This window comes from Peromyscus maniculatus, chromosome 1 (assembly GCF_049852395.1).
Source record: "Peromyscus maniculatus bairdii isolate BWxNUB_F1_BW_parent chromosome 1, HU_Pman_BW_mat_3.1, whole genome shotgun sequence".
Lineage (NCBI taxonomy): Eukaryota > Metazoa > Chordata > Mammalia > Rodentia > Cricetidae > Peromyscus > Peromyscus maniculatus.
This window is the reverse complement of record NC_134852.1, coordinates 141,937,153-141,959,961: the sequence shown is the minus strand read 5'-3', so window position 1 is coordinate 141,959,961 and position 22,809 is coordinate 141,937,153. Positions and strand designations below refer to the sequence as shown.

At 51.6% G+C, this 22,809-nt stretch overlaps 2 protein-coding genes across 2 annotated transcripts; both read right to left on the bottom strand.

The window, feature by feature from the left end:
• Nucleotides 1-2,625: 2,625 nt before the first annotated feature.
• On the bottom strand, nt 2,626-10,484 carry Hmx2 (H6 family homeobox 2). The gene is made up of 3 exons (XM_006976961.4): nt 10,372-10,484; nt 4,659-4,927; nt 2,626-3,802 (listed from the first exon to the last, which is right to left on the bottom strand). Exons 2-3 carry the CDS (start codon nt 4,924-4,926, stop codon nt 3,249-3,251), a joined length of 822 nt encoding a protein of 273 aa, XP_006977023.1. The 5' UTR covers nt 4,927; nt 10,372-10,484; the 3' UTR covers nt 2,626-3,248.
• Nucleotides 10,485-14,372: 3,888 nt separating this feature from the next.
• Nucleotides 14,373-17,672, bottom strand: Hmx3 (H6 family homeobox 3). Its single transcript, XM_006976962.4, has 2 exons — nt 15,994-17,672; nt 14,373-15,400 (listed from the first exon to the last, which is right to left on the bottom strand). The coding sequence occupies exons 1-2, from the start codon at nt 16,391-16,393 to the stop codon at nt 14,730-14,732; spliced, it is 1,071 nt and encodes a 356-aa protein (XP_006977024.1). The 5' UTR covers nt 16,394-17,672; the 3' UTR covers nt 14,373-14,729.
• Between the last annotated feature and the right edge of the window lie 5,137 nt (nt 17,673-22,809).

Here is a 22,809-nt window from a genome sequence, read left to right as displayed (position 1 = left end):
TAGCAAATCCTTGCTACAATTTCTTTTTCATTGCCCTCTCGTTTCTGAGACAGTCTTTTTTATTTTGTAATTTTGCGTGAAGTAGAAAGTTGTCGCTAGGATTAAGCTATTTAAATTTCAAGGTACATTAATAATGACAAATTGATCTTTAGGTATGCACACACTCTGAAGTAAATGCACTTAAGATTCCTGACAATAAACACACACACACACACACACACACACACACACACACACACACACACGCAGCCTTTCTCCTGTTGGCCTGAAGATGATTATTATGGCTAAAATGTTCTGGACTTCTTTCCTCTTCAGATAGTTCTAATGTTTGGTCCTTTCTCACTCTTCTCTTTCAACAAATCAATGGCCAAGTTCAATTAAAAAAAAATGCAGTGAGTTGTTTTGCATTCTAACTTTAGCAAAATAATTTTCCCTCTTGACTTATTTGAGTCTCTTTCCCAGTTGTTTATTTAATTCTATTAGTGTTTCCAGATTCTGAGCATAAATTACCTGCTAATAAAATCTAAGCGTATTTCATTATCTAGTGTGTATATGATTCAGGTCCCTCTGGTCATGCAGTTGCAGCCCAACTCTACTTGAGTTTTAAGAAACGTCAATCTTTTAAATCAAGTTTAGAGCCTGAAAGGAGATGGACTATTTTGCTGATTATTCAAATGAATTGATAGACTTGAGATAGGAAATCTGGCAACAGTAGAGTCTTGAACATTCACCACCCAAATGCAAAGCGTGTGTGTGATATTCAGTCACCTGTTGGAAAAACTCCTGGAAACTAGTTGCAGTGTTGGGTCACTTGTCACAGCTCATGTCTGGGTGAGTGAAGAAAGTCAACTGTGTACATATGAAACTGGGAAAATGGTCATTCCCAAAAATATGAAGGGCAAACAACGCATTTTGTGCTGACCGTGACTAGAGGAAGTCACTACCTAGAGAGAACGCCCGCCAGCCTAAAGAGAATATGGTGACCCACACTGTGAAGTCCATCAGCAAATTGTAATCTACCAAAATGCAGACCAAAATAATCTGAATGGAATATTCTTTTTACAAGATGTTCCTCTGAAGTAATTTGGTTGTGTTCTGTGCAGAATGTTCAAAGAATGCTGTCAGGGAAAGAATGCAAAGAGATTAGCGTGACAACTTTAGTGAGATAAAATACACACATTCAATAAATAAGAAGAGAACTGATGTTCTCTCTCTGACCACCCCAAATTTAGCGCAGATTCTCCGCATGTGTTAGGGCCTCAACAAATATTGGTGGACACGAACACAGCTAAAATGAAATAAATGCAAATGAACCAACCTAGTATTGGCAGGTGCATTCTTGAGTAGCATCCATCTGACGTCACCTTGGAGTAGTTGCGGGTTTTACGAAATGTAATGTGATAAGAAGAAAATGGGCAATATCAGAGCAAATCTCTTCGACCAGGCACTTTACACGGAGTGGTATGGATCATGTAAACATTTGCATTCTGTGTATTTCTACAAAATGCAAGTCATTTCGATTCCTCTTGGCTCAGAGACAGGTCAGTCAGGCAAACGTTTTCTTCTGAAGAAAGAAATAGGGCCTTGTCGCTGCCGATTCCTAGCTCCTTGCACCGGGTCAACCACCGAGGGGAGGCAGGCAGGCGGACCTAGAAACTCCACCTGGGGCCTCCTCCAAGGTCTTGCATCCATTTCTGACGTTTAACAAGGAACAGGTGGCTGCCATCAAAACGGAGAGAAAGAGAGCGGGGCCGCGATTTGCATAATTCTGGTGCTGCTGCTCCCTGAGTGCAGCGCCTCCCCAGCTCCTGCGTGGAGGCAGGTTGTCAGGGCACCGCAGTCGGTGGACGCCTCCACTGCACCTCAGGGTTCAAGTCAGAATCAGCTGCTGCGTGCTGGCCGCTGATCCCACCATTTAGCCGCTCACGCTGCAAATTTAACTATAGAAAGTGTAGGGAAGCTCCTGTACCACCTGCTCCATGAATCCCTCCATCGAAATGTGGCCTTTAGGATCCCTGTCCCCCCTGCCCCCCGCCCGCCGCTCCGCGCAGAACACGAAACTTTGTCACCAGCCGAAGAACTGCGCGTGGCTGCAAGTGGGTCGCGTGGGGCTTTGGACCCCAGGCGGACGCTTTCTCACATTCTACGTCTTACTCTGCAAAGGAGAACGCCAAGCGCGCCGCTCGGCTTCGATCATTCATGGTGGGCCCAGCTTCAGTCTAGCTCAAAACGATCCCAGCGCCAGGGAGATGTTCACCTTCTTGCCCGGCTTATTCCCAGAGGCAACCCCGTCAGCAGCCAGGCCTGCCTCTCCGCCTTTGTCTTTCTCGGTGAGGGCTCGGGATCTCGATTCCATCCTGGAGTAGTGCACCCCAACCTGCACACCTGGATCGTGGGAACTGTGCTGTTCCAGAAAGCAGCTCCAGTCACGTGCTGCCCGGGCAGCCCCAATATCCCGACCTTTCACCTCGGAGCCCAACCCCACCACCCTCCCATAAAGAGAGCGGGACCTTGGTGGCGGAAGGTTGGGGGGGGGCGGGTACGGGGAGGGGAAAGTTGGGAGGGTGTAGAGAATCTTCATGCTCTGGCACTAAAAATCCAGAAACTACTCTGTGCATTGTGTCGCGGGACAATTAATCCTTCCAAAGTTAACAACCGTGTTTAAAACGTTTTATTTTTTTCTCTTTAAAAATATTTACAGATCTGTGTTCTCCTCGTTTCACCCCTCAAGATGAAGGGAGTGAAGAGAGGTGATTAGTTCAATGACCAAGGCCCCAGTGGGCTCGGCTCGGCTGAGCGTGTGTTCTTATACACACACACAACACATACACACACACACATATATATATACAGGTGTATATATGGGAGAAAGAGTATCCGGTTTTGTTGGTGTTCTTCTGATTTATTTTCTTGCTACCAGCCAAAACCTACCTAGCCCAAACTCCCTTTCCCACCACCACACGAGAATCTCCCCTTTCAAAAGAGTTTTCAAACGCATATTGGTTTGGTTTTTGTGTAGAAAGCAGGTGTTCTGGCTTGAGGAATGCGGATAAATACCCGAAACAAACAAACAAACAAAAAGTAGAGAAGAGGCCATAAATAAGACATAACGAATACACATGGTGTATTTCTTAATATTTCTGAACACGCGACGCTCTGCTCCGGAACCCTGGGAAGGACGCCGCCCGCGCCCCCGGTACGCAGGCGGCTGCAGGCGGCCTGGGACGCCCCGGGAGCCGGCGGGCGGCTCAGTAGTCAAGCTTGTTGTACAGGTTGTAGAGCGGTAAGGCCGAGAGGTTGCTGCTGGGGTAGTAGAGCGGCGCCGGGAAGGCGAGCGAGCGCGGCACCGGCACTCGCAGCAGTGAGCTGTCCCGAAACACCAGCGGCATGCCCACGAGAGTCTGCGCCGACGCGTGTGCCATGTTGGCCGCCTCCAGCTCGGCCGAGAGCTGCCGCTTCCACTTGTTGCGGCGGTTCTGGAACCAAGTCTTAACCTGGGTCTCGGTGAGCTGCAGGCTGGAGGCGAGGCAGGCGCGCTCCGAGCTGCTCAGGTAGCGTTTCATGTCGAAGGTGGACTCGAGCTGGTACACCTGGCTGCGGGAGAAGACGGTGCGCGTCTTCTTCTTGGCCGCTCCGGCCTGTCGCTCCGCACCGCCGTCCCGCGGCCGTTCCGGGCCCGGAGAGGGCGAGCCCGCCGGCAAGAGCCTCTCTTTCTCTTCCTTAAAGTCCGAGTGAGAAGGAGAAAGGAAAGGCGCGCGCTCCGAGCCCGCAGGCCCTGCACTTCCGCTGCCCTTGGGGGTACCTGGAGAGTAAACACAAACAAAATGACCATGGAGTTGATGTGCCTAGAAGACTCAGCTCTTTCCCGGACTAGGAGGTTGGCCGACGCCTGCGTCCTTGGCCCCCTGTTACCAGCCCCTTTCTTTTCTGCCACGTCCTGTTAGCACCCAAAGTCCAGAGCATCGGCCTTTCAAAGCAACAGGAGAGGGTCCCATATAATCCGAGTTTGAGGGTCTCCGCTCCCACTCTTATAAAAAAAAGTATAAGTGGTAACAGGTCTGGAGTGGAGACATTAACGCCATTTTTAAAAGCTGGTTTTTGCCTTATAAGAACTGAGCTTTATAAGTTGGCATCATTTTGCAGGCCGTTTCTTTGGAAGTCAGGCTTTAGACTAACTCCTGGGCTCTCTGTCAGCTGTTGTCATGAGGAAGCCTCTCTGAAAAGCACCACTGTCAATCATTTTAGAGTACTAATCACTTCGAGAAAAGACCGAAAGGAAGGAAAGACCCAAAGAGACTGAAGGACAGACAGAACACCTAGACCAGATGTGAAGAACTCAAGGCAGGAAAACAAACACCCCGTGTGCGAAAGGATTCTGGCCAGCACCGAGTGTGCTGCCCGCAAGAGTTCCTGGCCCACTCCAGTTCACCCTCCTTCCAACACAGTTTTCCCCTGAATGCCCCCCAATGTTTTTCTACATCTCCCCAGCGCCGGCCCTTGTGAGAAGGCACCACTGGTGCGTAGTCCTCCTCCCCTTGGCCTGGACCCCCAGCGGCCCCTCTGTGGCCAGAGGATGCCCTGCTCCTGAGCCTCCCACACGCGCACACCGCGTAAGCTCAGGCACACTCCGGGCCAGACTCCCGACGTGCGATCCTTACCCAAGCAAGGGAAAGGGATGGGGGGATGGTGCTTAGGGCTTGGCTCCTTGGGGCCGTGCGGATCTGGGCAGAAGCAAGCCGGCGCTTTCCAGCCTTCGTCCAGCTCCTCCTCCTCCGAGGACACAGACAGGCTGCGTTTCCTGGCTGGCCACCCGGCTGACTCCCGCGGTGCCTCGGAAGGGCCCCCGCCCAGGATGGACTGGATGGTGAAGCTGGAGACGCCGCCGGCCGCCGGACATCCCTTCCCCACATCTTCCTTGCTGCCCATCCTGGGTTCATAAGAAATCGGAGGAAACCAAGAACTCCCTTTAGAGCGGGTCTGGGTGGAAGGTGGCGCGGGCAAGCAGGCGAGGGGGAGGGGCGGGAGGGAAGACAAGGGGAGGGGGCGACGAGGCTGGTGAGGCGTCCCTTCTGCGCCAGGACGCGCAGGCACCGGACCGCTGCGCGCGGGTCCCTGCCGGCCCGGCTCTGGGTGAGCCCGCCCAGCCCCGGTGCCAATGTCCCTTCCTTGCTTGCCAACTCCACGGGTCTCGGGCGACGCGGAGGCTGCGCGGCCTCATTTGCATAGAGGTTACTCGACCGCGGCCAATCGCAGCGCCGCCGAGCGGCCCCGGAATTTTTTAAAAAGCTGGAGCCCAGCACGCAGCACCGGGGAACGCCCGGAGCACTCCTAGTACCGGACCCTCTCTGGGTCTGTCCAGCCCGGGGCGTCTGGGGCCAAAGGCAGCTTAGATTGCAAAACTGGATTCCTGATCTCACCCTAACTCGGACTCCAGAGGCAGGGACAGCGTGGGGCTCTGGTGGGGCTCTCTCGCACCCGAGATGCTCCCCATAGACTGCTGCCAACCTCCCGAGCCCTCAACCCCTTCCAGCCTAGGAGAAACAGGCAAAGAGCTATGAGTCTCCTGCCGCGTTAGGGTAGGGAAGATTAACAGTATGGGGCTCAGAGAGATGCCCTTCTCTGGGTAGTGGCTGGGAAACACGGGAGCAAAGAACTTCTACAGTTCTCCATCTGCAGACCCCACTGGCTAAAGGGGCCACAGAATTTTGGAAACGGACCTAGATCTTCTGAGGTCCCAGTTCACATTCCAGCACCATCATTTACATTGTACTGACTTGAACAAGTCTGGTCCCAAGAGAAACATCTCTGCCCTCTGGCAAACTCCGTAGTGTCGCCCGCCCCCCTTTCTCTATGTGGAGATGTGTCAGCTAGTGGCGGAAATGCACAGAAACCTATACGCCCTCGGAATGCAGGATAGTTATTTCCTAAACCTTGACGGAATACCACACAGCTTGCCTTCCGATGCCACAACTAAACTTTTTTCTTTCTTTCTTTTCTTTTTTTCTTCTTTTTTTTAAAAAAAATAAATTGGCGGTCTCAAAATTGCTACATTGTTTCTAGGGGAAGAGGAGTAGATAGCTGTGGGGCCTTTTTAGAATTGGGCAGAATCCTGTCAAACATGAGCAGGATGTCTTGGAGCAAGATGTGTAGAGTTTCCAAGACTCCTTTTCCCCATTCCTAAAATCGTTAGATGTGTTACTTTCCTTTCAGAAATCAAGGTGGAACTCAGTAAAACCTGGTTCTCTCCTTCCTTCTCTTGGCCTCCCTCTGAGCCCAGGCTCTTGCTGGTTTAATCCCTAGAGCACCTGTTACCTGATCTCGAGTCATCCCAGAGCAAGCTGAAGGATTTGTTTTGAGGCGACAGTTATCTACCCAAGCATTATGGAAAGGAGGGAGACCCAAGGCGCCCAGCCAAACCCACCCTCTGTGGCTGCAGCCTTGACGTCTGGGGAACCCTGTTCCTTAGACACGCCAGTGAAGAGAGACTATAGATTCGGTCCCCACAAATGTCCAGACTGCACCGTGACGGTGCAGTTCCTCGCCTGCACCGCTCCCGGGTTATTGAGTAAAGCGCTTATAATATCATTAGCCTCGGTGAGTTACCGACTGCGGCCCTGCCCGTGGCAGAACTCTCCCTACTTAACTCCTCAAAGGGCTCGTTAATGGGCTAATTGATTAGGGGTCGGTGGCGCAGCCGGGACAGGGGCAGGGGAGGGAGCGGAGGGCCAGGAGGCTGTGCGCCCAGGCCCGGGAGGCTGGCGAGGGGCAGGTGCCGGCCTCGTCACCGCATTAACCTCTTCAGGGCTCTGCGGCAGGGTCGAGACACATTACAAATGGTCAGCTTTAATCATGGTGTCAGCTCATTAACCCGGAAGGACCCGGCGCTGAAATACAATTTGTGCGTCCTGCTCTGCGCGGCCATGGCACAAGCTCCCGGGCCTCATCACATCGGGTCCAGCGCGCTCCCGCGGAGGTAGAGAGAAGGATTTCAGGAAGACTTGTCCAACTCATTCACTAACCCTTGGCTTCTCAAAAGCGCGCTCATCTGGGCGATATCGTCAGGCTAGAGGCAAATCAATACTACAAGAGGAGTGTATGGCCAACTTGAGGGTCAGTGCCAGCTATACGCATGGGGGTGGGGGTGGGGTCGCAAAGTGGAGGAGCTAGAGTTAGTTGAACCTTTCTGAGCTAGAAGATATCTGGTGCTATGGACGTGTTGGAAGCTACTCATAGTACTTCATTTTCATCTGCACAGCAAATGTGACTCGGATCTTTGCCGCCACTGTACAGATGTGGAAACTGAGGCTCGTTGGAAACAAGATGGATGCTCAGGGTTGTTTCATTGCCAGCACTGTGCTCTTGGAAGAGGGTCAAAGAGAGAAGCAGGCACTGGCAATCATCTTGGAGAAGAGCTATAAGAAAGGAAGCAATCTCCAGAGAGCCGAGGGCCAAGGAGGTATGAGGTCAAGCACCAGGAGAGCTGATTTCTTTCATGGCAGGGACTAAAGACCAACAGGGCACATTTTTAAGGAAGCAAGTCCAAGACCCCTAAACCAGAAAACTCTGAAATCTCATGACCAAACTTTCTGTCAGACTGATTTGGAAAGTCAAAGGAACTATTGTAACCGAGAGTGTTGTCCACGGTGGACTGCTTTCTCCAAGCCCAGGCCAGCGTTTAAGCCACATGTACACCCCCTTATCTAAACACCTTTTCACAAATATCTCTCTCTCTCTCTCTCTCTCTCTCTCTCTCTCTCTCTCTCTCTCTCTCTCTGTGTGTGTGTGTGTGTGTGTGTGTGAGAGAGAGAGAGAGAGAGAGGTGCACACACGCTCTCTCACACACACAGAGTATACACTAAGCTAGTTAAGTAAATGGGGGTGGTGGGTACAAGAGACCTCAAGGCCTTCTTCCACTGGCTGGTCACCTGTGACTCTCAAGTACTACTCAGTCACAGGGGGGAACCAGAAACACTACAATAGAAACATCTTTTGTGCATCACCACCTCTTTCAGGTTTCTGGGAGTGTCTTGGGCTTCACCATGAGCGCAGATAAAGGCCAGAAGCCTTCTGAGTGCCACACTGCTGTGAAGCCCACTCCCTCCCTGGAACCCTTCGCTATAGCTATAGGTCTCTCAACCAAGTTAAGCAATCTTTCAACCTAGTACCCCCCCACACCGGCCCCACCCTTTGAGTCTGCAGATAGTTCCTCCCCTCCCTCTGTCTCTGTTTAATGGACACCTTAGGGAGGTGCGCCTCAGAATCTTCAGGGGCCTGCCTCCCCTCCCCATAGGAATAAGGCATAAACCCGGTTCCAAGGAATGATAAACTTTCCCAGACCGAAAGAACGCTTAAAGTTTAGGCCCTGAGATTATGTGGCTGCTCAATATTAAAGCGGCCCAGAGCAAACTTGTGGAGGAGCCTAATAAAAATTGATCCTCCCTGCTCTGCGGCAGTTGGGAAATAGGCTGGCTGAGCCTGGTAATGGTGGAAGAAGGTTCCCTCTGCAATGACAGATGAAGCCATAAACAAGTTTGATCTTGGAATCAAGCTTCGATAAATATTAAACACAGTCTCCCCCCCGCCCTTTTTCCACGAGTGGATTATGATATATGGCGCGTCCAAACTTTAAAATAAGGAAATACCAGAGAAAATGATCTCAATAAATTTTCTAAGTATAAACGTTGATTATGTTTCGATTTTCATTCAAGGGCCTCTGCTGTTCGTTCTTTGGTGCAAATGACATCTCACAATAGGCTTTTGGGGAAAAGGGCTCCCAACTTGAAAAAGAGAGCCCCAGAGGTGTACAATTTATGTAATCTGCGGCTGGAAAATGAATTGTGTAATTTATTGGAAAACAGAAAGTCATGAAGATTGGATCAGCATAGCCTAGTCCCGACACCCCCCCTCCCACATCCATCAAGTTCCAATTAGAAGCCTAACCAGAGAGCTTTAATGGGTTTCCAATCTAGTAGCCTGATAGACTCATCAATTCCTCTGGGAGAAATTAAGAAAATCGACCGCCCCTTGGCGACGGGGTGTCATTCCTTTCTGCAACTATATGTCAAATTAAAAACACAATTAAAATTTAAACTGTTTCAATCAAAGGGTGCCCTGCAACCTATGTTTCACTTAATAGAACTTGGATGAAAATCTGATGCTTGCTCTCCATCACCAAGGGGGGAGGGGATGGTGAAGGAACTCAAGAGAGGATTCTTTATATTTCTTTAAGACATTAGCATTAGCGCGGGGGAGAGGGACACCAGGTGACTCCACCTCACCTCACTGCTCCTGACTCGGTGATGGGAGCCGCTCTTCTCCTCCACCCTCCTTTCTCCTGCTAAGCCTTTTTCTGGGCACTGATACCAGAAAGGACTCTTTTGCAACATCAGCGCCCCAAACTTTGCACAGTTTCACCCAGGGACTCATCTCCTTGGAACAGTAGCCTGGCACAACCCAGAGAGCACCACCTTCCTGAAGGCACGAAGTTGCAAGTCAGGGGCAGGAGAGTGAGGAGGAGTCTCATGCAGATCAATAGACCCACTTAGGACTAAGGTTGTAAGCTGGGACTCCACCTCAAGGTCTCTTCCCACACTAGTTATCCTTCAGGACACTTTCACAAGAGAGGGGCATTGAGTGGAACTCAAATCTCAATCCTAGATCCCAGCAGGAGGCACTAGGCAGTGATTCCCCGGTACTTACAACATAGTTATCTCTCACCCTCCCCCATCTGATGTCAAAAGGTCAACATCATCTGCTCTACACAGGAAGAGGCTGGGTGTGCATTCAAATGTGTACCTTCCAGGCTTTCAGATGTGTACATGCTAGTGCAATGGGGGGCTGACACTCTAATGTCAGGGAGGGCCTGTAAACGCTGCCCAGTGATGGGCAGAGAACAAGCAGGAGGCAAAGAGGAGGGCCTAAGCAGATAGCTCCTTTAAGGTCACGGTAAAGTGCCTATGTGGGCATAGTCCCCTGGTTCTACCTGGGGACTACCAGGGATTTCTGCCGGTCTGAGCACCCTTGGTACCAGGGCTCAGTTTCCTAGTCACTTTGCAGTGTTTAGGTTCGGGCCACTAAAGGGGATGGTCACTGGGCTGCTAGAACAGTACTAAAATGGGGTCTTTGAGGGGGCCCAGGGCCCATCCACTAAAGGCTAGAGAAGCCCCCATAAGGACTCCCGAAGGAAGTTCAGGTATCCGATGGGCTCAGAGAGATGGAAGCAGGGGTGTTGGCACCATAGTTGGGTGCTAGATCTCCCAGAGCACCAGAAGAAGCACCCAGATTGAGCAGCCCTAGAGACCCAGGGATCAACCTTCGCTCCTCAGTTGCCCAGTGCTGGATGCCCTTGGAAAGGAGATAAAGCTCACCCACCTTTTCACCTCCTTCTCCCCAGCTCCTCTTCCAATTTCCCAGGCAAGGGGAGGTGGGTGCTCTGGGGCTAGCCTGCCCCTTGTGGTCTCTGACTCTGACCTGCCGAGGGAACAGCTCCCCCTTAGAAATGAGCGCCAGGGGCAGGGGTCCAGTTTATATGTCTTGCCGTTGTTTGATGTACACACATCCACTCTATTTACTACCAAATAAAAGAAATACATCTGTGTTGCCAACAGAAACAGTTGGAAGGCTGGCTCGGAGCTCTCCCAGGGCCTGAAGGCAGTCAGAGGTACTCAGAGCACTGTTGGAGACTCCTATAGCATTGGCACATAGGAGGATGAGGGTCCCTGGTCACCAGGTGGTGGTTTGGTTAGGCTAGTTTTACCAGGTGGCCTGTGACAGAACTCCAGGATCAACCTGGTGCTCGGGAATTTTTCAGTGGGGAGAACTGAGGTGGGAACACAAACACCCTGCTTCCTGCCCACCCATGCCATCTGTTCTTAGCTCACCCTAACCAGGGACCATCGAGAAGACCAGTCACCCAGGGTCACTTTGAACCAAGTTCATGACTGTCCGTATGCCTGAGCTATCAGAATGGTGCTTAAATTTTTTTATTTTATTTTATTTTTTTTTTGTGCTTGGGTGTGTTAGAAATCTTGGGCTACTTGTATTGGTAGAGAAATATAAAGGAGAGGCGTCATGTGTGGTGTGTCAAGTGAGTGTATTCTGTGTCGTTTGCACTCATTTATCTATTGGTGGCCACTGTGGAATGTGGTGAGATCATTTTCATTGACCAGAGCATTGACCGGTATAAAGATCAAGCTCAGAAGTGTGAGTGGACAGAGAGAAAGCTAGGTTCCACAACCTGAAGGTGATAAAAGGCTAAAATGAGGGGTGTCCACCCAGCACCCTGGAACGGGGACCCTGGCTGCCCTGACCTCCCCTACAGATTATCCAGAGGAATTTCAGGAGGCCTCATAACTTTCCCCAAAATCTTCTTTAGTGATTAGTTCTTGAAGCTCCTGGGAATCCTCGCAGAAGCAGCTGGGAGATGGGCAGAGGATAAGAGAGAAACCAGCTCTGCAGTCCTGTACTGGGTTCCTTCTGACAGGAAGGTCTCAGAAAGACCCACTGTGGCCCCAGTCAGAAAAGCTTCAGTATTCCATAATGTCATAGCCTCCCTCCATGAACACTGAGAATACCAGCAGGACCCCACTGAGCGGGACGGTACTGTGAACACCACCCTCCTCCTCCAGGACTAGACTGTGGCTCTGGGGGGTGAGAACCACCAGCCCAGGGCAGCAAAACTCCCGTGCAGGCGGAAAAGGGAGGCCACAGGGATCAGACGAAGGATAAACTGTGCTTGTGGAAAACCAGTTATGTCTTGACTTTCAAAGGACTGGGTCAGTCAAGAACCGTTTTCTAGAATCCAAACAAATAAAGAAGTATTTTCTTGGCATTTGATAACATCGTGCTCTGGCTGTAAAATCTGAGGACATGTTTGCTATTGCAACATTATTTTTAATGAGCTGTTACCGGCCTGTCCCGCAGTTCGTATTGCCAACAGTAAAAGGCATCACTCTGTTTGCAGGTAACACAAGGAACACCATATTTTGACCCCGATATTCTGTTTATTTTTCATTTACGACACATGCCCTCGTTTTTATTCCAAACCAGAGGAAAATAAAGGCAGATCTATCTTCACTGGGGTCCAGGCTAAAATTTTGCCACAAATACACACGCTGGTTTATTTGGGGCCAGTTTTCCATCAACAGAAACCGATAGCCGAGTTTCAGCCACCGTGGAATCAATTGTGTCGATTGAGTTGAAGGAGCTTGGCAACACAGTAAGAAGGGAGATCGCAGACAGGCGCTCCCCAGTGGTTGTGTCCCTGCTTGTAGCCAGGCTGGCTGAAATCTTCTCTGCCTTGCTGCTCCTCAGCCCCCCACTTCTGGCTCCCCAGCTCCAAAGGGACACAGCCAGGAATGTGATCAGGACACACACACACACACACACACACACACACCACAGAACTTGAAGGCAGGCGGCCATGCTGAGTTGGCAAGGGGCACATGAATATCTACTTCCCTGGCAGAGCAGTTCTTCTAAGGGGTCTTGGAATGCCTTGCCTCCCGTGCTGAGGACCAAGAGTGCAGTGGCCCGAGGAAAAGCACAGACATCCAAGCTTTGGCCAGGACAGGTGGGTCCAGACAGGTTACCCTGGAAGCAGCTTTGGGCACTGATGGACACCGAAAGCCTGGCCAGCACGATTACAGTCAACTGCATCCGTGCCTCCCTCCCGCCCTCAACCAGGGGCACATCCCCCACGCCTTCTGCACTGAATATCTGAAATTCTCCCAGCTCAGCTGAAACCTTCCGGTTCTAGAAGTTGTAGCCCCTTCTCCATCCCAAGGACTGCTAGATTTAATGATCTACTTCCAGACTCAGCTGAACTTCCAAGCTTTGGGCTCCCTTCTTCCCTCCAATACCCCTGGGGACAACTGCAGCCACCACTATCATCCAGGCATTCTAGGGATGCTTGGCCCGGAAGCTCTGGAAGGAACCCTGGCTTGGGGAAAGAAGACAAGCTTCAGCTTTTCTTTGCGAACCACCATCTGTCTTTAAGCTTCAGGCTGTCGTTTTGCTCAGTTTCGCAAACTAGATAAATCTAGGTCTTTATACCCTTCGCATCCCTCAATCTTCCTTGCTGACGAGGGCCTTTCAAGCAGTAGAAGATAGAGAGGAAAGAGCGCCCTTGGTCCTGAACAAAGCCGCCTCTGTCTCCTCTGCCGGCTAGATTCTAGGGGCGTGAGTCCAGGTCAGGCTTAGAGAGCACAGAGGCAGTCAGAGACCGGGGCAAGAAGAGATTCCCTGGACACCTGCTCTGAGGGAGAAAGGAAACCATCCAAAGTTACACACTCTGGCAACATGAAAGGCTTATTTTTTTTCTTTTTAATTAATTCGATTCCACAACAACATTAAGTGTAACAATATTTTGTGGAGTTTTTTTGTTTTGTTTTGTTTTCTTAAAAAGGGAGGGAACTCTAGCAGAGGACAGGGAGGGAAGGGGAAACAGACTACTCAGGAACGACAGAACAACAGGTGTAGCCAACAGGAAAACAGAGCAAGAGGCCCTGTGGAGTTGAGGGCGAATTTTACAAGAAAACTGTACATTTATCAAATAAGTTAAGATTCTCCTACGTTGATTGTCCTTCACTTAAAGCGCTCCACTCTGCCTGGCTTACTCCTCGGAACATTACCACCCTAGCTTGCTTTTTCCTCCCCACTCTCCCCTGCTGAATCTTCCCTCTACATTAATGATTATGCTGGGGCATGGTGGTCTTGATCCCCACAGAGGAAGGGACAGGGCTCCTGGGAGATTTTGTACAATATTGCACAGGTCAAAAGCACAATAGTTGCGGCAAAGTAAAAATGGGAGAGGATAAAAATGGGAGAGGATAAAATGTATTTTTTTTCCTACAAAAAAAAAAAAAAAAAGGAAACCAATTTCTCAAGCAGGTAACACAGTAGTCATAGTGATGTTAAGAAACAATTTTCGGACCAGTGACATACCACTAAATAAATGCTAGTGATAAATAAGAGCACTGGAACCCAGCCAGATGTGAGGCTGTTCCAATTTTTAAAGGTCTAATTGGGGGCTTTTGTCTTTTCCCTTTAAACGTTTGGTTAGAGAATTCTTAAGTTACGAACTCAGACGAATGACGTTAACTGCCGCAGATCGACCGGCCGAGTAGGGATCCCACCAGAGGTTACTTAGATTTTGAAAAACCGGGGTATGTGTGTATGGTATAACTGATTGGGGGTGGGAAAAGAAGAACCACACCCAGATATCCAGAAATAAATATGAATTCAAAATATGCATTCTCTCTCCAGATTTTGAAGACAGTACTATAGGAAATGAATAAACTAAAGGAAGTTGGGTTCCGTGCTTATTTTCCTTCTGAAAAAATACTCGCCCTCAAAAAAAAAAAAAAAAAAAAAAAAAAAAAAAAAAGCCACAGCGCAACGGAAATTTAAGTGGAGGGCTGCACATTTATCAAAAAACTTGCAGTTGGAAGTTTGACCCAGGAATTTCGTCGCCCTCCCACCCCGTTTTCTCTCAATGGTAAGCAGAACCAAAAATAAGAGGAGAAGCGCCTCAAATTCATAGGAATGAATTGCACGAAAATGCATTGCAAATACTTACAAAATGCTATTGGGGGGTGGGAGGCAAGACAGTGAGCCCAAGCCCGGTTCCCAAGGCCGCTGGCCATACCTCGGCGCCCTTGGCCCAGCCCAGTCTCCTCCGGGGTCCCGGAAAGGTGGCCGGGTGCTCACTCCCTCTCCCCTCTCCGGTCTCACACCGGCCGTAGCAGCGGCACGGACGAGACCACTGGGTGCGAGTAGTAGACTGGGTGCGGGAAGGTGAGCAGCGGCTGGCTGACCGGCACCGGAGCCCCCGCGGCCGCCGCTGCCCCCTCGGCGGCAGAGTTCTCGTGGTAAAGGATGGGCACGCGCACGATGCGCTGCGCTGCGGCGTGGCTCAGGTTGGCAGCCTCCAGCTCGGCCGCCAGCTGTCGCTTCCACTTGTTGCGACGATTCTGGAACCAGATCTTGACCTGCGTCTCGGTGAGGTGAAGCGACGCGGCCAGGCCAGCACGCTCCGAGCTGCTCAAATAACGTTTCATGTCGAAGGTGGATTCGAGCTGGAAGACCTGGCTGCGGGAGAAGACGGTGCGCGTCTTCTTCTTGCGGCACGCGGGCTTCTTCTCGGGACTCTCGGCTCCCGCCTTCCAGTCCTCGGAGCCCGGAGTCGCCGAAGTCGCCCCTACAGTCGTCCCTGCCGCGCCAGACACGGCCTCGCCTTCTTTTTTGGCTTCCTCTGAGTCGCTCTCTTCCAGAATGATCTCGTCAGGGCTCTTGGAGTCCAGCTCCTTGTGGTCGGGGTCAGCCTTGAGCAGAGGCTCAGGGGAGTCACGGTCGGTGCCGGACGCAGGGGAGGAGTCTCGAAGGAGGGCCTTCTCGGAGGCTGCGGAGACAGACAAACAGATGCACACTCAAGCACAGCGACACAATCTTGAGAGAGGAGGGAGTCTGAGAGCAGCAGGCGCAATCCACAATTGGCCTTCGGGCCTCAGCTTTCCCGAGGTCTTCCTCTGTCCCCGCTGGGCTGCCCTGGGGGCGCCAAGACCTAGGACCCCTGCCTCCCAAAGCACTAGCGAGCCGATGATGGCAGCAAGGCCGCTCCTTTTATCCCACGTCTCCCGTGCCAGGGGCCAATGGAAAAATTATCCATAGTTAGGGTTCGTCCTTGCCTTCCAGGCCTAGTCCCCTACCCAGGCCATCCCAAGCCACCCATTCCTGCTGGAGGCCACTTTTCCCGGGAAGCGCAGCGCCAGGGCCTCCAACTCTCCCTCTTTTCTCAGCAAGTGGGATTGGAATCCCGGGCCTCATAACCAAGCGCACACGAAAGATGAGGGCTAGAGGCTGGGGGAAGTTGACCAAAACTCGGGTTTGCAGGTGTCAGGGCATCCCAAAACTGTAGTGACCCGCCCGAGGCGGGGATAGGACTAGCCGGTAGGGAGGGAGGAGAGAGCGAAAAGTTCAAAGAGAGGTCGGTACCTTCTGGTCGCGGGAGGTGGCCGCCGGCGGGGGTCAGGGTGTAGGGGTACCACCAGGCCGGGGAGCGCTCCAGGTAGTGCGCGGGCAAGGCAAACCTCTGCGCTGGGATCTCAAAGCGGGGGAAAGCCAGGTCGCCCACCTGCGAAAGCGCAAAGCCCGCGGCACCCTCCAGGGCACCCTTGGCTGCGGCGGCGGCAGCGGCGGCCGCGGCGGCGGCGGCCGAGGCTGGCGCGAAGAGCGTTCGTGGGGGCGGCTGAGGTTTCGGGGGCGGCCGGTGGTGGTCTCCGTTGAGCAGGTTCCTGATGGAGAACGGGGATTCCTTGGGCGCGGGAGGCTGGGGTGGCGGCTGCGGGGGTGGCGCGCTGGCAGTGCCCGAGGCGTCCGGCCCGGGCTCCGGCATGGTCCCCAGTCCTCCGGGTCCCACGGAGGGAGGGAGCGGGACAGGCGGGCGGCGGGGCGAGCAGGCTAGGGGCCGGAAATCAGACCATAAACGGAACTCAACTATGGGGCTCAAAGTCGGGGGCCGCCCCGGGCGCGAATCGAGCCGCGGGAGGGCGGGGTGGGGACCGGACCGGGGCGGGCTCGCATGGGGGAGGGGTCCAGAGGGGCGGGGAGCGGACCTGCCTCTGCGCCGAGGGAGCTAGGGGGCCGGGTAGAAGCTGCGGCTCCCCGGGAGGAGGCTGCGAGAGCGGTCCCCGGCTTGGGATGCGTCAATCCGGCGCCGGATGCTAATGATGAAATCAAAATGTCATCCAAGTTAAATGCGGGGAGTATACGGCGATTGGGCGCGTACAATGGCAAATGGGATTAGGCCGGCCAAGGCGCAGCCGAGCCCGGGCCCCGCAGCCGCCTCTGCCACCGCCCCCCTCCTCGCCTTCCCTCGGATTTTGGCGCTTTGGCTTCGGGCTATGAGAGCCCGCCTGTTATTGGCTTTATATAGTCCAATTAGGCAGCAAATGAGGACAAACCTATTAGCACAAAAGGATATTGGCTCTCGCTAAAGAGGCACTCGGAGAGCTCCCACCAAAGCGGGAGGCGCACGGGGGACCCCGAGAAGGAGACGCCCCCGGCCGGCCGGAGCACACCGACCTACGGGAGTCTGGAGCCAGCACCTCCCTCTACCCCCTGCGGCTCAGCTCCCGCAGCCGTCCCGCGGAAGGGGGAGGGGCAAGCCTGCCTGGCCCGAGTCACCTCGGGGTTACACGCGCTCGGCTAGCAGCCGCTGCTCTCCCACCCCTCCCGGCAAGGCAGGGGCCAGCTGTCCCCATGCGGCTGGAAAGCCTCGGTGGTGCGGGCCCAGGAAGTAGGGTGCCACTTGGGCCCCGGACAAACTCAGTTCTCTCTTTCCCCAAAACCTGCTAAGCAGGGCGAGGGCAAGAAGAGGGAATTAGGGTTCCCCACCCACCGTCTAGAGGAAAGGAAGAGAGTTCTTGTGTCTGCGGGCTCTGGAATCCGCGTAGCCTTGACCTTTGGCCCTGAGAACCCAGGAGTCAATCTGAATCGCCCGGGAGTAGGAGTGAACAAGCGACTCGGCTCTCTCTTGAGAGCGCAGGACCCTCCTACACCCGCGCTTCCCCCTTGTGAGACTGTCGGGCTAGCGATTTCCCGCACCGACGGCTGCACTCCGAAGGACACCACTCTCTTCTGAATGACCGTGTCCACGGCTCAAGGACCGACTCCAAACCTGCGGTCCGAAGAGAGCACTTCCCCAAGAAGTTTCCGGGTGGCGTTTAGGAGCTTTAATACAGGCTCCGAGAATCAAAGGCGCAGCGGAGTACCTTTCTCGGTTGTGACCGTGGCAGCGACACCTGCAGCGTGTCCCAGGGGCCTCCAAGTCCCTGGAGAACCAAGGCGGGCCTCTGAGGAATAGCTGGACTCCATCCGCCTTAACAGCTCCCTGAGTTGAGCGGGAAAGGAAGCCCGAGAGACAAGCAGTTCAATTACAGATTTCAGCGACAAATAAAATAGAGCTGTTGGTGGGGTCCCTTCCCCGGGGATAGTTCCTTGGCCCGAGAGAGATGACAATCTGTCCTCAGCCCTAGTGAAGCTCCCTTTACACCTGAGCTTTTTCCGCCCCACCCCTTTCTTTTTCTTTTGGTTGAGCCTTGTTTAATTCAAGCTTGCCTCGCCTAGTGCAGACCTGACCGCTTTGGGTCCCCAAATGGGAAGTAGGTTTATTTTATTTTTCAGTCCCAGGGCTCCTGAGCCTCCTCCACCAAATCTTGACGGTCGTATTTAAAGTTTTGACATTCATCCCACAGTAACGAACCCTACATTTGCCTTGTAAGTAGCGCTTCCATAAATGATTACTATTATTCCTCTGAGTTTGTACAAGGCTTTACTGGAATGCACAAGGGTACATCGTCTAAAATCCGAGTCGGAGCCAACCACAACTCGGAGGCTCAAACGGGGTGGGCAATACGCTCGGATTTTATAGAGAAAAGGTGTCCAGAGAGGAGACCATACCTAAGGCACCCAACCAGTGTTGGACAACTAGAGGTCATTTTCCTTCCCCCAAAGGCGGAAAATGTTCTCCGCGAGCGTAGGCAACGTGAGCTCGGTGCGCACAGCAAACCCGGTGGCCCAGCAGGCTGCGGAGGGTGTGTGCGGGTCTGATGGGGAGCTGCCGCAGATGTGTGCACACTCGCGAAAGTTCGAACGCCAGAGGGCTACTTTAAACTAGGGAAAGAGGAAGCACTTCCCAATTCTTCAAAAGGCGGTTGGTCGTTGTGAGTCAGTGTCTATCCTACTCTCTGCCTACCGTGCGAGACTGTGTGTTCAACCAACGTGTCTCGAAAAACAAAAACCACAACAAATAGATCCTCAAGAGCCCTCAGGCATGGAAGACGTTCTGTTCCAGCAAGTGGGCTTCTGACAGATGACAACTCTGGACCCAGAGGCACCGACCCAAGAAGAGTAGGAGGCAGCCTTCTCGGTCTCCCGGCCCTATCAAGCATATGTGTCCCTTTCCTAAAGGGCGTTTGAGTGTGTGCGAATGTGTGTGTTCACGAGAGGCAGGGTTCGGTTATTCGGCGTCAGCATCCTCAGCTTGACTTCAGCAACAGAAAGCATAGAATTGCTCTTTCCTTTCCGGTTCGAGAAAGCCTTTCTCGTGTCTTGGGCTTGGGTGCCTGGACAGCAATTCACTCGCTCTCAGGAGAGGCTGGGTCCCTCCACTTGCCAGCACCATGACGCCATGCAAAGTCAGGCAAACAGCGCCCTCTATGGGCTATCCTCGAGCCTACAGAAGAGGTTGAAAACAGAACCGACGCTAAGTATTTAAAAGCCTAGGCTTTACTATTCCTATCACCCTTGGAAAACAAGCATTTTTTTTTTTTTAATCTGCGTTATGGGAGAAACCAAAGGCGAAATCACCTGCAGGTCTCTGCAGATCTGTATCTAGCCACCTCTGGAAGAGGTCTCTCCTGCCTCTCATTCTCCTCTTGGCTTTCCATCTCCTTCTAAGGCCCGTTTTAGGTTTCCCTTGCAGCCTTTTCTCTGCATGTGGTCTTGACTGCTGTTGACTGAGCTTCAGGATGCATACTGCATAAGGCAAGGGGCTGCCTTATCTACCTTTTGAGAACACAGCGTACAGTTGGCCAGCGAGTGGGCATCTCAGTAAAGGCTTGTGTTAATGCTTAAATGTCTGAATTAGGTGAGAGGATAGGCAAGCACATGGATGAACAGACGAGAGTGGGTGGGTGGGTGGATGGGTGGATGGGTGGGTTCACAATTCCCACTGCAGAGGATTGACTGCTTGGTAAGGGTACTTCAGATACCCTGGCAAAATCCCCAAAACAGTCCTCCCAAAACAGTTTTTGAAGTGCTTAATGAAAATCTGGGGAAGTAACTGTGCAGCCTCCCTAATGCTGGGACTACACATATGAGCAACCACACTCAGATATGCTGAGGTTCTTTGACGACACTTTTAACAAACCCTACAGGATTTCCCAGGAACAGGTCTGCTGAAGAGTGCCTTACAAAAGGTTCATGGCACATGGGCTGTGCAGAATCAGATCTCCACACCACTCCCTACTATGACAAGTGGCCAAGAGGGCGAATGGGGCCTGGAGAATGCTAATGACCAACGCCAAACTTTTACACAAAGAATGAGGCTTGGCAAAGGGATGGTTAGAATTGCCCTCACACCCACCCCACACAAAACTCACATATGCATTTGCGCACCGCACAGTCAAGGTGGCAAGCAGATTGTTCTCCAAGGGAGGGGAGCATTGGCATGTTCTCTGGGCCCTCACCTAAGGCAGAGGGCTTCCTTCTGCCGCCAGAATGGATGAGTTCTTCTTAGATGCAGCATACAGAAAGGGTGGGAACCAGCTGAGCTTTTAGCCAAAGCTGCAAGACCCATACTGGAGAACCTCACACTAACAGCTACAGCTTGCCCTGTTCCTGATGGTTACATTTTTACCACCTAACTCTCCTGAATTCTGTGTTTTATTTTTGTTTTGTTTTGTTTTAGTTTTTTTGAATGCAGAATGGATCAAAGCCTGGAGCTGTGATCCCCCATAGAAACTCTGACCTGTCTCCAAGAAAGCCCCACCCACCTTTTTCCATGCTACTTGGAATACTACCAAAGGCTCCTGCTTTGGCTAATGGATGTGACCTTGAGGAATTATATAATCCTTAGGGATGGACTGTAGTCATATTGTCCTTGATGACAAATATGTCTTGAGTCACATAAGGGAACATATTATACAATTCCTAATAAGGGAAATTATTATGCAAAGCTAGTCTTAGACATCAATCATTGGTTAGGTCCTTGCTGCATACTGGCCCCTCTCCCAGGGTGGGGCAGACAGTACTATCATCCCTCCTTGAAAGACGAAGAAACTGAAGCACAAGATTGTATGACAAAAGGCAACAGATCTCACACGGAAACACAGCCTCATAGCATTGCTACGAAGTCACTTGGGGTAGATCATGAGTGCTGGCTATGGTTATGGTTAATTCTCCTCACTCTCCTCTTGAAAAAGATTTATTGATTTGTTTGTTTACTCGTCTGTTGTTTATTTTGAGACAGGGGCTCACTGTGCAGTTCTAGTTGACCTGAAACTCATCGGGATCTGCATGCCTCTGCCTCCCAAGTGCTGGGATTAAAGATGCCCACACAGACTATACTGTTCCCGCCAGGTTCTCTGAGAAAACTAAGATTCCTAACTCGGGTAGTTCTCTGCCATTCTCCCACTCCTCCTCCCAACTCTGGCATCTTCAAGTCTTTCTTTCTAAATAGAAATCTTCCACACACCGTTACATACAGGTTGCTTTCTGTCTTCAGAGTTCTTTTATTTCTTTCCTTCCTTCCTTCCTTCCTTCCTTCCTTCCTTCCTTCCTTCCTTCCTTCCTTCCTTCCTTCTTTCTTTCTTTCTTTCTTTTTTTAGATTTATGTATTTTATTTTTATGTGTATGAGTGTTTTGCCTACATGGCTGTCTGTCTACTATACGGGTTGCTTGTGCTCACAGAGGCCAGATGCAGGCCTTAGCTCCCCCTGGAGCTGGAGTTACAAATGGCTATCAGCTGCCATGCGCGTGCAGGGAATTGAACACAGGTCCTCTGAAAGAACAGCCAGGGCTCTTAATTGTTGAGCCATCTGTCCAGCCTCTCTTTAGGGTTCTTATGAGGGGGAAAGAACTTCAAATGTTTGTGGTTTTTCTCCATGGAACTTGTCTGTCTTGGGGCTAATGAGATGGCGTGCCAGGTAAAGGAATTTTCCACCAGGTCTGGTGACCTGAGTTCAATCCCTGTGACCTAAGTGGCAGAACGAGAGGACAGACTCCTTCAAGTTGTCCTCAGACCTCTACACACACCATAGCCTGTGTACACATCCCCCTACTAAACAAATACAATAAAAACGAAAGTGTATGGTATTTGGGGGGCTATGGCTGATAGCCGATGTGCCAGTCCCCAATTCTGAAAAAAACACGAGGACGCACCAACATGAGTCCAGCCGGAGCAAAGCAGGACATCTTTAGAAGAGTCCTTTCCGAAAGCGTTTGTGCAAGGTCCCCAGAGTCTGGGGACTCATCCGTTCCCAAGGCTCACCCTTTGAGAATGATGTGCTTACTCCAAAGTCCCACAGGGTCCCGTTGGAGATATTGTTCTTCAATTTCTTTTCTATTGCTGAGACAGGCTGGGATTTCCAAAGAAATGCTGCAAAGTACCAAGAACCCTCTCACAATGTATGGACTAAATATTTCTTGGTCAGCTGATATGTGCTCAGCAATATTCTGGACACTTGGAATGCCTTGTTGAACTTGCAATCCCTACCCTTAGGGACAGTGCACTAGAGCTGGTCTCAGGCAAATAGGTGATAAGGGCTATGCAAAATCCTAAAAGGACCTGAGAATACTGGGGTGGAAGGATGAGGATGTATTAAATAGGCAGGCAAGAGAAGCTGCACCAAGAAATTGAGGTTTGATCTAGAGCAGTGGTTCTCAACCTTCCTAATGCTGCGACCCTTTAATACAGCTCTTCATGTTGTGGTTGCACCCCAACCATAAAATTTTCATTGCTACAAGTGTAATTTTTGCTGCTGTGATGAATCAGAACATAAATAAATGGTATGTAGAATATCTGATATGTGACCCCGTGAAAGGGTCATTTGACCCCCAAAGGAGTCATGACTGACCCACAGGTTGAAAACCACTGATCCAGAGAGATGTCTCAGTGCTCAATAGCACTTGTTATTTAAGTATGTTGGCCTGAGTTTGAATCCAAAGCACCCACGTTAAAAAAAAAAAAAAAAAAAAAGGCCCGGTGTGGCCAGATGTACACTTACAATCCTTGCACTGAGGGTGGAG